Genomic DNA, 17,178 nt, shown 5'->3' on the forward strand with positions numbered 1-17,178 from the left:
TATATCATTTCATTGACAGTAAACATCCAGAATAGGCAAGTTCACAGACACAGAAGTACAGGGGTAATTGCCAGGGGCCAGGAAGCTACATGGAATGCCTGCTAGTGAGAGGAGCCTAGGTTTATCTTTGGGGTGATGGAAATGTTGAAAATCGATTGTGGTGATGGAGCACGGTCAACTTGAAAGGAGCTCCTTTGTCACCTTGCTGCAGTGGCCCCTCAGAAACACTGGGTGAATGCTGGATATGCAATGTGCCCTTCTGTGCCCTCAGCTGCTCCTCTGCCACACTGGCGCCAGATGCTATAAGTTCTGCCCCTGTGTATTCCTGGCTCTCGTTACCATTTGTGGTGGAGTTTGGATCTGGTGTCCGTTGGGCTACAAGGTGGCTTGGCAAAATGTAAGCCCCAAGAACAGGATGGGCACAGAGTTTGATTCTGAGGTTTTGGGAGAAGCGGGGGGCCCAGGAAGACAGGGATGAGCACAGGGAACTGAGGGGAATTCTGGGCCTCACCTTTGAAGTCGGAAGTCCGATTCCTGGGAGGATGATTCAGGAGGTGAGAGCTGAGGCTCCTGTTGAGTGGTTCAGGCTGGTCAGGAGGTGCTGGGACGAGAGAGCAACAGATGGCCCTGCTCGAGACCCTCAGCAGAAGCCTACACACCCAGGGACCTCGCGGGGCACAGGCTGTCTACCTGGATCAGGGCCCACTCAACCCCCACCCCCACTCCTCCAGGCTGAGCTTTCATAGCAGGCCAGTCTGCCTTCTGGGGACCAGCTGTTGTGTGCTAGCTTCAGGAACCCCACCTCATGCAGCCCCTTCAGTGGCTCTATGGGCCTCCGAGGCCCAGATGAGCAGAGAAACTACAAGCCACCCCTCCACCATGGCTCTGGCCCCAGTCACAGGACAAGGTCAGGCAGAGCCTCTGCAGTTTAAGCTCCCCTTTCATTTCCATGAAGCCTCCCCTCCCTCACTGGATACCCTGCCCTGAAGAAGTCCCTCCCCAAGAGCTGACTGGCAGCAGGTAGGAGGCTGTGTCAGGGCCAGAGGAGGGTAGAGATGGCCGTGTGTGTGTGTGTGTGTGTGGTATACTCCAGCTCTGGCTCTGCCGAATCATGGGGTCACTTGATGTGCGCCTTGGGGCTACTTGACAGAAAGAGAGCCCTACTCCTCACCCTAGAACTGAAGCAGGAATCAGAGCTTCTTTGCCCAGGGGTAAGAGCCCTCACTGCACCCCTGGCTGCCCTCCCCCCAGCACTCTAGGCCTCCCCAGGCCCAGGCTCAGACCTATGGATGCTTTTGATCCTATGGCCCCTCTCTGAACCACCCCACTGCTTCTCCCACTTTCTTGTCTGCTGCAGGTGGGCCTGTCCTGACACAGGCTACCAGGCAGGGTCCGGGTCCACAGGGAAAGCTGGGGAAGGAAGCGGCACAGGAGGGGCTCCCTGTTAGCTGGACATAGGGCTGCCTGGGATGTCCAGGGCACCCCTGTGTTCCCAGCGTGTGTCCTGATCCAAGCCCAAGTTCAGGGAGGTTGGAGGCGACTCAGAATACAGGGGGGCTCAGCTCCGCCCTTACTAACAACTGCAGGCCTGATCTCAGCCACCAGCAGCGGGTCCCCAGGTCTCCGGGAGCTTTGTGGCTGCCAGCCAGGGAGGCCGGCTGGGCATGTGACCCTGGGCCAGCCCCTCTTCTACCCTGTGATCTGCTTGCAGGCTTGCACGTGGCCTCTGGGGAGGCAGAAACTAACCTTCAGATCTCACCACTGGGAGCCTTTCAGCACTGCCCGGGGTGACAGATGCTGCCCTTAAAGGGGCCTGCCGCTTTTAATTCAAAGCAGATCGGGGCACAGCTGTGTAGCTGCCTCTGGAGCAGCAGGAAGGCTTCCTGAGGGCCACCCTCCCCCGCTCCACACCCACTAAAGCCCGAGGGAGGTGTGGGCTGAGAACCCCAGACAGCACTGTGAGAGGTGTTTTTCTTCACACACTGTCTTACAGGAGCCCCATCCATTTGTCGGGGGGGGGGGGGGAAGCTGAGGCGGAGTGAGCTCCTCACACAGGGGACTGATCATCTGGCCATTCCTGCAGGCAGCACCCTGGAGTGGGGGGTCACTTAGTGAGGAAGGGGACGCAGCCTCTTGGCCAGTTTGGGCTAGAGAGACTGTCAAAACTTCTGCCTCTGAATAAAGAAGACATCACTTCATGTTAATACTTAGGATTTTTTAGAGAGAGGAAGCGTGTGTGTGCGTGTGTGTGTGTGTGTGTGTGTGTGTGTAAAAGGCTGTTGAAGGAAGAGGAGCAGTTTGGAGAGTTACTGTTCTGCAGCTGTGAATGTAATAATGAGTCAGGTGCAGAGGCACTTAGGTGTGTACTCACACTACTGCAGAGGATAAAAACTGAAGCAGCAAGAGTTGGGTGCTAAGCTGGGTGCTGATGGGTCAGACCTCTAATCCTACTCAAGAGGCTGAGAACCAGATAGTTAAGGTTCAAAGCTAGCCTGGGCAGAAACATCAAAAGAGAAGTTCTCCAAATTCTCAGCCCAAAGATGGGCTGTAGGGTTCGGAGGCATGGCTCAGTTGGTAGAGAACTAGCCAATGAGTGAAAGCATCAGGAACTCAGTTGTTCAGCATCTGAGCAACAACAAAAACGCTGGTTGACAGCTGGGCGCCAGAGGCTCATGTCTGTAATCCCAGCTACTCAGGAGGCTGAGAAGTCAGGACTGTGGTTTGAAGCCGGCCCAGACAGGAAAATTCTTGAGATTTTTTATCTCCAATGAACCACTAGAAAACTAGAAGTGATAATTGTGGCAAAAGTGATAGAGTGCTAGCCACCCCCCCGCCACACACACCAAAAGAAAAAATGCTAGCTGAAGGCATAGCAAGTGGCAGGATTCTAGCTAAACTAGCTAGCTAAACAAGCAAATAAAATAAATAAAATAAAATAAATTTGAGGCCAGTGTGGGTAATTAATAAAAGGACTGGGGTGTAGTTCCGAGATAGAGTGCTTATCCAGCAATCTGGAGCCTGGGGTTTAATTTCCAGTGTGTGGGGTAGGTCGGAGGAATAATGAGCCATTCATGAACTGATGCCAAAATTGTTGGGTAAATGGTTAGAGGAAAAACATATTTGCAAGCTCAAAGAATTACCCCACACCTGGCTTATTTACTTCACAAGGAACAAGGGACCTTGACCATGGCGTACGGACTCTGGCTGACCCCAAATAACCATCAGATGGTCAAACTTCATGTCCTCACTGTCAGGGCACGCTGATTCTGGAGTTCTCCTGATGGCCTATCAGCTTTGGCTCCAATCGTTCAACTGGAAGATGCAGTCTGTGGAAGATACAGTCTGTGGGAGATGCAGTCTGTGGGAGATGCAGTCTGTGGGAGATGCAGTCTGTGGGGCAGTCGCAAGCAAACAGGTCCAGACTGAAAACGTTACAACAAACTCACTGATGATGACATGATGACAGCGTGGGTGGCTCTGTGAGGCTGCACAGAGCCTGCAGTCTGTAGACTTGAGTGGCATCCCTGTGGCTTTCCCAATTTGTCTCACATACCTGGGGCTGCCTGTGTTTGTCAATATACAGAGGTGTGTGTGTGTGTGACATGTGTGCCGTCGTGTGTCACTGAGAACACCCACACAGGGGCGTTGCAAGCACATGCAGCTGCTCGGGGTGGAACGCGGTGCTTCAGCTTCTGTGCACCTGAATCCTGGCCGGGAGCCACAGAGTACACCAAGACAATGGGGCAGATGAAAGACCTATGGGTCCACCAATATACCATGGCTGGAAAGCTGGGGAGGACAGTGTCCAGAAAAGAAAGGGTGTGTACCCCCATGTCTACTCCCAGGATTTCACAGCACTCCACTCACCACGGAGGAGGAGCTTCAAGAGAAGGCCAGTCACCAGTGCAGGGCTCTGGGAGGAGATGGGGCACACAGGGCAGGTGAGCGGCTGTCCAGGTGATGGGGTAAATAAAGTAACCTGTGCGCGCAGGTGCACTGGCAGGGCGGGGGGTGTGGGGGTGTGGGTGGGTGTCCGGGCTGGGTGAGGGGGAGCGCAGGGCGGGGGTTGGGTGTCTGGGGTGAGGGGGCGCGCAGGGCGGGGGGTGGGTGTCTGGGTGAGGGGGCGCGCAGGGCGGGGGGTGGTGTCTGGGTGAGGGGGCGCGCAGGGCGGGGGGTGGTGTCTGGGTGAGGGGGCGCGCAGGGCGGGGGGTGGGTGTCTGGGGTGAGGGGGCGCGCAGGGCGGGGGGTGGTGTCTGGGTGAGGGGGCCCGCAGGGCGGGGGGGGGGGGTGGTGTCTGGGTGAGGGGGCGCGCAGGGAGGGGGGTGGGTGTCTGGGGTGAGGGGGCGCGCAGGGCGGGGGGTGGGTGTCCGGGCTGGGTGAGGGGGCGCGCAGGGCGGGGGGTGGGTGTCTGGGGTGAGGGGGCGCGCAGGGCGGGGGGTGGGTGTCTGGGGTGAGGGGGCGCGCAGGGCGGGGGGTGGGTGGGCGTCCGGGCTGGGGCAGAGGGGTGGCGAGGGGCTGCGCGGGCAGGCGGGCGCGGGCGAAGGGCTCTGGAAGGCGGGAAGCGGGCTGGCGGGATCGCGGCGCGGGGCGGCTGGACGGAGCCGCGCGCCGGGCCCGGCCCGCGCGCCGGGAGCAGGCGGCAGGCGGGGACTCGCGCCGCGGGGCCGCCCGGGGCCGCGGAGGGGGCGTGGCCTCGGCGGGGGGCGTGGCCCGGAGGCGGTCCCGGAAGTGCGCCGGCCCCGCCGCGGCGGCCGCGTGGCTTTACGACCCGGCTGTTGCGGCTGAAGTTGTTTGAAGGCGAGCGGGCCGCGGGTCACGTGAGCGGAAGATGGCGGCCCCGGCGGGCGGCGGGGGCTCCGCAGTGTCGGTGCTGGCTCCGAACGGGCGGCGCCACACGGTGAAGGTGACGCCGAGCACGGTCTTGCTGCAGGTGGGACCGCGGGCCCCGGGCGGGCCGGGCGGGCCGGGCGGCCGGCGGGGGGCGCGGCGCTGGGCCTCGCCCGGGTGGCGGTAACCCCGGGGCCTTGGGCGGCGCCGCGGGCCTCGGGGGGCGGGGCCTGCGCCGGCCAATGGGCGGGGCGGGGCGGGGCCTCGACGACCCCGCGCCCCCGCGGCGGCCCCGCGCGTCCCGGGCCGGTGGGCCTGCGCGGGCAGCGAGCTGCGCTGCGTCCCTCCCGGCGCGCTGCCCCGGCCCGCCGGCCGCCGAGGGCGCGCTGGGCTGCGGTCGGCGCGGCCCCCTCGAGGAGCGCCGGCCCGGGCGTGGACGGGCGCTGGGCGCGGGGCGGCCGGGCGGCCGGGCGCGGGCTGAGCGCACACGGCTCACCGTCCTTCCTCTCCCAGGTTCTGGAGGACACATGCCGGCGGCAGGACTTCAACCCGAGCGAGTACGACCTGAAGTGAGTTTCACGGCCGCGGTCCGGCGGAGTGACTGGGCTCCCTCGGGCGCTCTCGGGGAACCCCGCTCCCCCTCCTCCAGCGCCGGGTGCCCGGTGTGCCCATGGCATGCGCATGCGGCGCGTGTCGGCCGCTGGGCCTGGGCGCTGGCCCCAGGCCACCACCCTCACCCTTGACCCACAGCGCCTAGTCCGGGTTCTAGTGGTCAGCTGGAGGTGAGAGCCTCACAGGCTGGCTCTGAACCGCGATCCTCACATCTCAGCCTCCTGAGAAGGCTAACAGGCGCGGTGCCTGGCTCCTGGGCTTGCGAGGGTATCGCTGAGTTCCCTCCCTGCCTTCCTTTTTATTGCCAGTCCTGGGCCTGAGCTCAGGGCCTGAGCACTGTCCTTGAGCTTTTTCAAGGCTAAAGCTCTACCACTTGAGCCACAGCACCACTCTGGCTTTTCTTTTTTTTTTTTTTTTTTTGCCAGTCCTGGGCTTGCGCTCAGGGCCTGAGCACTGTCTTTGGACTTTCTCAAGGCTGGAGCTCTACCACTTGAGCCTCAGCACCACTTCCGGCTTTTTTTCTATGTATGTGGTACCCAGGAATCGAACCCGGGTCTTCGTGCGTGCTAGGCAAGCCCTCTACCACCAGGCCAAACTCCCAGCCCCATCTTTTCTTTCTTGAACTCCAAGTTCCAATCCTCAACCAGAGGCTCACACCTGTAATCCTAGGGACTCAGGAGGCTGAGATCTGAGGATTGTGGTTCAAAGCCAGCCCAGGTACAATGTCTGTGATACTCTCTTATCTCCAGTTAACCCCTAAAAAACAGGAAGTGGTGCTGTGGCTCAAGTGATAGAGCCGTAGCCTGGAGCTGAAGAGCTTAAAGACAGTGCATAGGCCCAGAGTTCAAGTCCCACCATTGACCCTCTCCCCCTCCAAAAAAAGAAAAAAAAAAAAAGAAGAAAGAGCTGGGTGCTGAAGGCTCATACTTGTAAACCTAGCTACTCAGAGAGGCTGAGATCTGAGGATTGTGTTTCAAAGCCAATCAAGGCAGGAAAGTCTCCTGAGACGATTTTCCAATTAAACACCAGAAAACTGGAAGTAGATCTGTGGCTTAAAGTGGTAGAGTGCTATCCTTGAGTGATAAATCTTGGGGACCGTGCATGACTGACCAAGTTAAAAAAGGGGCCTGGGAGTTTGGCCTAGTGGTAGAGTATTTGCCCACCATGCACGAAGTCTGGGGCTCAATTCCTTGGTACCACACAGATAGAAACAAAAGCCAGAAGTGGTGCCGAAGCTCAAGTGCTACTCTAGTCTTAAGAAAGTCCAAAGACAGTGCTCGGGCCCTGAGCACAAGCCCAGGACTGGCAAAAAAAAAAAAAAGAAAAGCCAGAGTGGTGCTGTGGCTCAAGTGGTAGAGCTTTAGCCTTGAAAAAGCTCAAGGACAGTGCTCAGGCCCTGAGTTCAAGCCCCAGGACTGGCAAAAAAAAAAAAAAAAAGGTACTTATTACCTGACTGATAAATGTACATCACCTCTGTAAGAACAATGAAGTAACTTAAAAAGGAAAAGGAAAGCCCGGTCTGGTGGCTTACATCTGTAATCCTAGTTACTCAGGAGGCTGAGATCTGAGGTTCGAGGTTCAAAGCCAGCTCAGGCACTAAAAAGTCCATAAGACTCTTAACTCCAATTAACTACCAGAAAATCAGAAGTGGCACTGTGGCTCAAGGGGTGGGTGGTAGTCTTGAGCTGAAGAGAAGAGCTCAGGAACAGCACCCAGGCCTAGAGCTCAAGTCCCATGACTAACAACAAAAAAAAAAAAAAAGGAAAAGAAATATAGTTTAGTTCAAGATCTGACTTGTAGGCCAGAGGCAAAAGACAGCCCTCTTGTGTTCCCTTCAGTGGACTGGACATGTCTGGTAGATCACAGCCATACACGTTACTGTTTTAGAACCTTCGGTGGGAGTTTCTCAGACTTGTAGTAGTTACTTGTAATGTTACTGGAGCTGAGAGAGTTAGGGTGAAGGGGGACAGGGCAGGGAAGCTCGTGAGATTCAGGCTGCAGCTCTGCCAGCTCTAGGTTAATGCACAATAAATATCCCCTTTAGTCTCTCTCCTTTTGCTTGTCCCTTCAGTCTCCCCAGGGACAGGGGTTTTCTCCCATTGGTTCATGGCCCTAGGTGGGTCTGAGCTGGCGGCAGGAGCCACATATTAAGGTCCCTGCTATGCCATTGTGCCGCCTAGACTGCTTGTTGTCTCTTCTGCCTGGTTTTCTGTCTGCAAGGCCAGCTGGCCATGACCATGCTTGTACTTTCTGGAGAGGGCAGGTTCTTGGAGACTGTTCCCAACATGTGCTGCTTGAGGCTGCTGGCCTCTTTTCCCGCCCTTGCATGTCTCTTCTGATTTACTATGGCTCTTGGTTCTCAAGTACTTCTTTCTTTTCTTTTTCCTTTTTTTTTTTCCCAGTCCTGGGGCTTGAACTCAGGGCTTGAGCGCTGTCCTTGTGCTTTCTCAAGGCTTGAGCTCTACCACTTGAGTCATAGCACCATTTCTAGCTTTTTTCTATGTAAGTGGTACCAAGGAATCAAATCCAGGTCTTTGTACATGTTAGGCAAGCACTCTACCACTAGGCCAAACTCCCAGCCCTTCCTCGAGTACTTTTGAGAAACCATATCCCTCAGGGCCCTGGAAAACCTGTGAGCATCCTTTCACGGGGCCTACAGGAGACTGGGCTCACTCTGTTCTACACGGGGTCCATGCTGACCCTCCCCACTGGGAAGTGTTTAGTCCATCTCAGGGAGCGGTGATGGCTATTGTGGGTTGGAAAGTATGGCTGTATGTCTGGTCTCAGCCTGAGTTTACTGTTTTGGTTTTTTTTAGTCCTGGGGCTTGAACTCAGGGCCTGGGCACTAATCTTGGGCTTTATCAAGACTAGAGCTCTACCACTTAAGCCAGAGCACCACTTCCAGCTTTTGTCTGTGTATGTGGTACTGAGGAATTGAACCCAGGGCTTTGTACATGCTAGGCAAGCACTCTACCACTAGGCTACTCCACTCCCGACTCCAGCCTGAGTTTACTTTGAGAATATTAAGTTGTGCCATGCTGGCTATGAGTCTGTAACCTCAGCCTTCTGTGCTGGCGACCAGGTGTGGCCCATTTGAAGGACGACCGGAAGCAGGAGCGATGGGAGGAAGGGTTCAATCCCATTGGCTGTTACCTAAATGAGAGCCGCTGAGGTAGCTAGGATACTGGAGGTTAGTCTGTTAGAAGCTGTGTTTCCTTTCTGGGGTCTGCAGATCCTGTCCTCACCTTACAAAGAGGCTCAGGCTGCTGTGTCTTCGCGCCATACTCCTTCCTTTGTGAAGGCCGCTGTAGTGAGGGGCCATGTTGAGTGGTTGCTGTTGAGGCTGAGGGAGCAGCTGGGCGGGGTCACCTGGGGCCTGGCCAGCTCTGTTGGAGTGCGTTGGGTCTGCAGGGCAGCATGTGACTGTGGTCTGTCCTGCAGGTTTCAGAGGACTGTGCTTGATCTTTCTCTCCAGTGGAGATTTGCCAACCTTCCCAACAATGCCAAACTGGAAATGGTGCCCGCCTCCCGGAGCCGCCAGGGGCCAGAGAACAGGGTAGGTGGCCGGCCACGAGACCCAAGAGTTTGCTTGCTGCTTCATGGGGGACTTGGGGAGCACAGGAGCTGAACGGGAGCTAGGGGGAGGCTTCGAGGTCAGCCACAGGCCTGCCTCACTCTATTTTCCTGGCTCAGGCTCAGCCAGTGTTTTAACTTGGGATAGCAATGACTGGAAATTGAATTGCGTTCCCCTTTCCCCCAAGTTGTGGGGCTTGAACACTGGGCTTGGGCGCTGTCCCTGAGCTCTTCAGCTCAAGGCTACCACTCTACCACTTGAGCCCCAGCGCAACTTCCCGTTTTCTTGTTTAGTTGGAGATAAGAGTTTCCAGGACTTCCACGCCTAGGCTAGCTTTGAACTGCAATCCTCAGATCTCAGCCTCCTGAGTTGTTGGGATTATAGGCATGAGCCACAGCGCCTACCTTATAATTGTTTGTTTGTTTGTGGGTCATGGGGCTTCAACTCAGCCTAGGCTCTGTCCCTGAGCTCTTCAGCTCAAGGCTACTGCCCTATGCGGGGGAGCTAAGCCCCACTTCCCCTTTTTCTAGAAGTTAATTGGAGATAAGAGTCTCAGGTCCTTTGGTGCCTAGGCTGGCTTTGAACTTTTTTTTTTTTTTGTGGGTCATGGGGTTTGAACTCAGCCTGGGCCCTGTCCTTGAGCTCTAAAGCTCAAGCTACCAGCCGACCCTTGAGCTAAGCCTCCCACTTCCTGTTTTCTAGAGGTTACTTGAAAATAAAGAGTCTCAGGTCCTCTTGTGCCTAGGCTGGCTTTGAACCTTGATCCTCAGATCTCAGCCTCCTGAGTAGCTAGGATTACAGGCGTGAGCCACTGTGCCCAGCTTGTTTACTATTTTGGTGGGTTTATGGTGCATATCCATCTTTTTTTTTTTTTTGCCAGTCCTGGGCCTTGAGCCCTGTCCTTGGACTTTCTCAAGGCTAGCGCTATACCACTTGAGCTACAGTACCATTCTAGCTTTTTTTCAATGTATATGGTACTGAGGAATCGAACCTGGGTCTTTGTGCATGCTAGGCAAGCACTCTACCACTGGGCCGAACTCCTCATTGCTGTCTATCCATTTCTGGAAATAGCTTTCATGTGCCAGCCTGATGCTTCTGCTCATAGGACCTGTAGAGCCAGGGGCAACACCAGCTGTCCCCATGGCTCCATCCTACCATACAAATGGGCCCGGCCTTGCCTGTCCTTCCCCGTGGCTGGCTGGGCTCCAGCTCTGCCGTGGGCTGTGGCTTCTCCCCAGGCTGATGTTTGCTTCAGGAGGGTTAGCTGTGGTGAGAACACCAGCCCTGGTGTGAGACCCTGTCACGGACACAGCTGGCCCTGCACTTCCCTGCCTCTGTGCCCTCTCTGTGCTACAGGAAAGAGAGTAAGGTTTTGTTTTTGCTTTGGTAATACTGAGGTTTAAATTCAGTTTTGTAACTCTCCTTCTTCCTCTGTCCTTTTTCCTATATTTTTGAAATAGGGTCTTTAGTGTGTCTGTGTGGTCCTCTTTGTTTATACTTTCTTTTTTTTTTTTTTGCTAGTCCTGGGCTTGGGCTCAGGGCCTGAGCACTGTCCTTGGACTTTCTCAAGGCTAGAACTCTACCACTTGAGCCTCAGCACCACGTCAGCTTTTTTCTATGTATGTGGTATTGAGGAATTGAACCCGGTCTTTGTGAATGCTAGGCAAGCACTCTACCACTAGGCCAAACTCCCAGACCCTCTTGTTTATACTTTCTGCATAACTAGTTTGATAGTCACTCATCCCCCCTTACCCAACGCTTTTGTTGTTGTTGTTGGTGGTGGTGGTGGAGGTCCTCGTGGGGCTTGAGCTCTGGGCCTGGGAGCTGTCCCTGAGTTGTTCAGCTCAAGGCTGCTGCCTACCCCTTTCTCAGGGACTTTAGTGCCAGGTCTGGCTTTGAACTACAGCCGTGAGCTACCACCCCGGCTCTTTTTTTTTTTTTAACAGAGCTCAGGAGCCAAGCGCTGGCCAGTCCCCTGGGCTGTGTTCTTTCCTGTGACTGCTGTGCTCCTCTTGTGTTCTTCTTCCTCTACCTTGGGATCAGGGGTTGGGGAGGCTCTGGTGTCCTGTCATGCAGGGTGGCTCCTTTGTGTGTTTTTGGGATCTAATATAAGTGTACACTTGAAATGATTTGGAGAAGTAAACTCTGGGCTCTGGTTCAGAGCTGAGGGTGGCCATTGGTGGCCATTTCTCACAGAAGTGGTGGGCTTCTGTCCACCCCCAGGCTTGGTACACAGTGTGTCTGTCACTTGTCAGAGGGGCCAGAAGATCATTTGAGGTTGACCTTTGAGATTATAGGGTATATTCCTCATTGGAGACACAAGTAAAAATCAGTGCTTTCAGCTGGGCACGGTGGCTCACGCCTGTCATCCTAGCTACTCAGGAGGCTGAGATCTAAAGATCAAGGTTCAATGCCAGCCCAGGCACAAAAGACCTTGATACTCTTATCTCCAGTTAATCACTAGAAAAATGGGAAGTAGGACTTGGCTCAGGGGTAGGCGGTAGTTATGAGCTGAAGAGCTCAGGGATAACGCCCTGGTTCAGAGTTCAACCCCACAGCCACATAAAATCAATCAATCAATCAATCAATCAGGGCCGGGAGTTTGGCCTAGTGGTTAAAGTGCTTGCCTAGCATGCACGAGGACCCAGGTTCGATTCCTCGGTACCACATACATAGAAAAAAGCCAGAAGTGGTGCTGAGGCTCAAGTGGTAGAGCTCTAGCCTTGAGAAAACCCAAGGACAGTGCTCAAGCCCTGAGCTCAAGCCCAGGACTGCCAAAAAAAAAAAAAAAAGAAAATCAGTGCGTTCAGTTAAGGAAAAGAAGTTCAGGCAGCACTGTATGTATCAAACAGTTGTCCATTGTGCAGAAGTTACTCTAAACTTGGCAGTACAGCAGCAGCTGTTCACTTATGACAAGGCTGTGGAGTCAGGAAAGCCTCTCAGCTCAACCCTGGGGCTGCACAGGTGCCTCTGAAAGGCATCTTCCAGGGGTGCTGGAACATGCAGTTCATGATGGCTTGCCACAGTGGGGTCCCCTCAGCCACCCTCCATCTCCAGGCCCATCCATGCGAGGCCTCAGCAGGGGTGAGTGCCTGCTTCTGTGCTCTCAGAAATGGCCTGGGTATGATGGAGCAGCTGCTTTACTCCTGGTGAGATCTCTCCTTTCCATCTCTCCAGGTCCGCATTGCTCTGCAGCTGGATGACGGCTCTCGGTTACAGGATACTTTCTTCTCAGGCCAGACTCTCTGGGAACTTCTTAGCCACTTCACACAGACCAGGTGAGCATTGGTCTGCAGGCCTCACTGGCAGAGGCCAGGCCAGTCTGAAACCTGCACTGTGCTCCTGGCCAGAGCATGCAGTTTTGGTGGATGGGGAGAGGCCAGTAGGTTATCTTGCTGAGCTGCAACACTGACTGCCCTGTCTCATCCTCCAAGAAGAGTAAGGTCATGCGTGCCTCTGTCTTGGTTAGGACAAAAAAGATCTCAGGATTGTGGCGCTGAGAGAAGGGAGTGAGGGATGGGTGTCTTTTACAGTGCCTATATTTCCTTGGATGGAGTGCGTGTTTTGGGGACCCTTAAATAGAACTAGATAAAAGGCTATATATAATGACTCCTCCACTAAGAACTTACTGGTGTGAAATTGGGGCTTCTTGATTATCCGTTCTTCCTGTGGATTTAATGGCTTAAACTTTATTCTAGAATGTATAGAAATAATATTTTTTGTGTTTGGAGTGTGGGGTGGAAATCTTTTGTCAAAGTGTTATTATGTTTTACTCTTTTTGCCAGTCCTGGGGTTTGAACTCAGGGGACTATCCCTGAGCTTCTTTTCCACCACTTGAGCCACAGTGCCAACTTCCAGCTTTTCTTGTGTATATGGTATTAAGGAATCGAATCTTGGGCTTCATGCAAGGTAGGCAAGCATTTTACCACTGAGCTACATTCCCAGCCCATGTCCAAGTATTATGATTATGATTATCCATTTTTTTTTTTTAGGTCTTGGGGCTTGAATTGGCCTGGGCTTTGTCCCTGAGCTCTTCAGCTCAGGGTTACCACCTTACCCCTGGGCCTGGGTGTTGTCCTTGAGCTCTTCAGCTCAAGGTTACCACCCTACCCTTGAGCTAAGCCTCCCACTTCCTGTTTTCTAGAGGTTAATTGGAGATAAGGGTCTCAGGTCCTTTTGTGCCCTGGCTGGCTTTGAATCTTGATCCTCAGATCTCAGCCTCCTGAGCAGCTAGGATTACAGACATGAGCCACCAGCTTTTTTTTTTCCCCTGTGCTGGGCTTGAGCTCAGGGCCTGAGCACTGTCCTTGGGCTTTCTCAAGGCTAGAGCTCTACCACTTGAGCCTCAGTATCACTTCCGATTTTTTTCTACGTATATGGTACTAAGGAATTGGACCCGGGTCTTCGTGTGGTCTACCACTAGGCCACACTCCCAGCCCATATGGGCTGGCTTTGAACTGTGATCCTCAAATCTCAGTCTCCTGAATAGCTAGGATTACAGGCGTGAGCCCCTGGGCTCTGCTGCTGCTGCTGCTTCTGCTGCTGCTGCTGCTGCTTCTTCCTCCTCCTCCTCCTCCTCCTCCTCTTCTTCCTTCTCCTCTTCCTCCTCCTCCTTTTTCTTCTTCCTTCTTCCTCTTCTTCTTCCTTCTTTCTTCTTCTTCTTCTTCTTCTTCTTCTTCTTCTTCTTCTTCTTCTTCTCCTTCTCCTTCTCCTTCTCCTTCTCCTCCTCCTCCTCCTCCTCCTCCTCTTCCTCCTCCTTCCCCTCCTCCTTCCTCCTCCTCCTCCTCCTCCTCCTTCTTCTTCCTCCTCCTCTTCCTCCTCCTCCCTTCTTTTTCTTTCTTTTTCTTTCTTAGTTGTTGTTGTTGTTGTTGTTGTTCTTCTTCTTCGTCCTGGTTTTGGGGACTGAATTCCTGATCTTGCATTTGCTAATCAGGTGCTTATTATTATTCGTGGTGTTGAGGACTGAATTCCTGACCTTGTATTTGCTAATCAGGTGTTTTGCCACTTGAACCACACTTCCAGTCCCTTTTTCTATTGTTTCTTTTCTTTTTTTTTTCTTTTTTTTTTTTTTGCCAGCTCAGGGCCTGAGCACTGTCCTTGGACTTTCTCAAAGCTAGAGCTCTACCACTTGAGCCTCAGCACTACCGTCTGGCCTTTTCCTATGTATGTGGTACCAAGGAATCGAACCCGGGTCTCCGTGCATGGTAGGCAAGCACTCTACCACTAGGCCAAACTCCCAGCCACTATTGGTTATTTTCTTTCTTTTTTTTTTTTTTTTTGCCAGTTCTAGGGCTTGAATTAAGGGCCTACGCACTATCTCTGAGCTTCTTTTGGTCAAGACTGGCCTTCTACCACTTGAGCCCTGGTGCCACTTCGAGCTCTTTCTGTGTATGTGGTACTGAAATTGAAACCAGGACTTCATTTATGCTAGGCCAGCACTCTACCTTGATGCCACCTTCCCAGACCTCTGTTGGTTGTTTTCATGGTTGAGTCTTGCTCTTGTCTGGGCCAGCCTGGACTTTGATCCTCCCGGTTCCTAGGCCTGCTCCACTGCTCCAGTAAGGTAGAGTCATAGCCTTGGTTTTGCCTTTGTTTCAACCTGGCCTTGAAGTGCATTCTCCTCTTTGCCCCTGACATTCCCATTTCCACTTCCCAAGTAGCTGGGATTACAAACTTCAATCCCAGTGGGATTGCCACTGTGCCTAGCCTTTAAAACTTTATTTGTTTATTTGGTCAGTTCTGGGGCTTGAATTAAATTCAGGTCCTGGGCACTGTCTTTGAGGTCAAAGTCCCTTGTCATGGGATGCCATTGTGGAAAGCAGGGCATGAAGACAGATGGATCCAGTATGCCAGGACCCCTGGAGCTGGTGGAGTGGTACCTTCCAATCCTGCTTGTTCTGGAATTCTCTATCTTGCCAGGGTGTCGTGGAACAGTGAGGATAGGACATGGGCGTTCCTGAATGAGGAAGACCCTATTTTCCCTGCACACCTCTCTAGGAAGGAGGACACCAAAGACCCTGCTGAGACAGGAGGGAAAGAGGTGGGCACAGATAAAACTGAACAAATAGGGTTAGAGGTGTGGTCGTAAAGTGCCAGCCAGTGAGCAAAAGCAAGCGTCAGATACTGACTTTGAGTCCCGGTCAGGGACAAATAACAAACAAAAAAACAAATGTAGAAGCTGGGAGTGTGGCTTAGTGGTAGAGTGCTTGCCTATCATACACGAAGACCTGGGTTCCATTCCTTGGTACCACATACAGAGAAAAAAGCTGGAAGTGGTGTTGAGGCTTAAGTGGTAGAGCTCTATCCTTCAGAAAGTCCAAGGACAGTGCTCAGGCTTTGAGCTCAAGCCCAGGACTGGCAAAAAAAAAAAAAAAAAAAAAAAGGTGGAAAGTAAGACAGGAAAGATGTGAGCCACTCAGGCCCGGTTGACATTTTCCGCCCGTGCTCCTGGTGGGGGTCGTGTGGAGGTGTTTGGATGGAGAGCTACATTTCCTTTGTAACTATCTCAGTCATAATGTGTGGAAACAAAGACACCAAGTGGCTCCAGTGTCCCAGAGCAGCCACTAAGTTAAGAGTGGCTGAGCTAACTCAGGAGGCTGAGATCTGAGGATCAAGGTTCAAAGCCAGCCCAGGCACAAAAGGACCTGAGACTCTTATTTCCAGTTAACCTCTGGAAAACGGGAAGTGGGGCTTGGCTCAAGGGTAGGGTGGTAGCCTTGAGCTAAAGAGCTTAGGGACAGGGCTCAGGCTGAGTTGAAGCCCCATGACCCGCCCCCCCCCCCCCAAAAAAAGTGGCTGAGGGTACCAAGTTTCGGGAGACAGTGCTGAGTTCATGGGGCTCCTCAAAGGAGATCCCTTTGAAGACATATTGCAGGAGAGTATGGGGCTGCTTTTCCAACAGCAGTGTTGGAGGTCCTGGGAGCTGCAGGCAGCCCTGGGGTCTAGGTGACAGTTGGTACATGCAGTGGTGAATAGTGTGTGAACGGGGTACAGTCTGATTTTCTTCCCCCCGCTTTTTTTTTTGCTATCTGTTAGCTTCATTTTGCCCAGGACTATCACTTCACCTCTTGAGCCACAGTGACACTTCCGGCTTTTCTTTTCCTTTTTTGTTCATTCTCTCAATTTTTATTTAAATCATTTATTAACATTGATTTTTACATCCTATTTCAAATGACATGTTTAACAAACAAATATTCAAGAAGGGAATCTCTAGGTACAACCACTGGCACATCATTAAAACCAGGTGAGGGTTTGTCTGTCATAGGTGCATGTGAATCTATGTCGTGAAGTGTCACACTTTCCGCAGGGCTGGCTTCTCCCGGCAGTCCTCAGATCTCGCCTCCCGAGCAGCTAAGATTGCTCCCGGCTTTCCCGTTCCCATCTGCCTCTTACGGTGTCTCAGGGTCTCTTCCTGTGGTTGAATGGACTTGTTTTGTTTAATGGTGCAGTGTGACAGCCGCACCACCCAGCAGCCCCAGTGCTCCCTGGTGTGGCTGCTTGGCTTGTCCTCGGGTCGTCTCCTTGAGGATAAGCTCGGGCAGAATTGCTAGGCTAACACATAGGCATATGCTTTAGGTGCAGAAGTTTAAACCTCAGCTTTGTTTTGGAAGCTGTCACCTTCTCCTGTGAGGTGGGTTGGAGGCCCCAGGGTGGGCAGGCTCCAGCCCCACAGAAGTTCCTAGTGGCTGAGGTGTGGATGTCTCTGGTTGTGGAGACATCAGTGGTCCCAGATGATTCACGTTCTTTGTTGAGAATGGTTCCTGCGTGGCTGGGCTTAAGGACTCCCCCTCTCAGCCCCAGGGACCAACAGAGGGCCAGTTATCCTGGTGCTTTCCTGAAAGTGGGAGACTCCAAGGCCATGTGAGTGCTGCAGCTGTGAGCTATCTCCGTGGTGGGGACTGAAAGCTCACAGCCCTATGAAGCTGATGAAATCCGCTCTGTTCAGGGTCCCCTGGCAACTGCCATTGGTGTACCACGCAAGCCGTAGGTACACACAACTCTTATGTGTGAGCCTATGTGCCTGTGTATGCACGCACGTGCATGTGCATGTGTGTGTGTGTGTGTGTATGTGTATGTATATATGTATATGTATATATATATATATATATATATATATTTTTTTTTTTTTCCCCCAGTCCTGGGCTTGAGCTCAGGCCCTGAGCACC

General features: G+C 53.4%; 1 protein-coding gene and 1 long non-coding RNA gene across 2 annotated transcripts in view; one reads left to right on the plus strand and one right to left on the minus strand.

The window, feature by feature from the left end:
* Positions 1-8: 8 nt before the first annotated feature.
* On the minus strand, positions 9-3,284 carry LOC150052123 (uncharacterized). The gene is made up of 3 exons (XR_016538472.1): positions 3,148-3,284; positions 512-601; positions 9-386 (listed from the first exon to the last, which is right to left on the minus strand). It is a non-coding gene; the product is annotated as an uncharacterized LOC150052123 (long non-coding RNA).
* Positions 3,285-4,565: 1,281 nt separating this feature from the next.
* The window catches only part of Aspscr1 (ASPSCR1 tether for SLC2A4, UBX domain containing), a 41,758-nt gene continuing 29,145 nt past the window's right edge, over positions 4,566-17,178 (plus strand). Inside the window, exons 1-4 of the mRNA XM_090351390.1 lie at positions 4,566-4,930; positions 5,341-5,396; positions 8,881-8,995; positions 12,191-12,291. Coding sequence (XP_090207516.1) covers positions 4,829-4,930; positions 5,341-5,396; positions 8,881-8,995; positions 12,191-12,291 — 374 coding nt within the window. The 5' untranslated portion in view covers positions 4,566-4,828. The remainder of the gene's footprint in view (positions 4,931-5,340; positions 5,397-8,880; positions 8,996-12,190; positions 12,292-17,178) is intronic.

This window comes from Megascapheus bottae, chromosome 17, assembly GCF_031878675.1.
Source record: "Megascapheus bottae isolate mThoBot1 chromosome 17, mThoBot2.hap1, whole genome shotgun sequence".
Classification (NCBI taxonomy): Eukaryota; Metazoa; Chordata; class Mammalia; order Rodentia; family Geomyidae; genus Megascapheus; species Megascapheus bottae.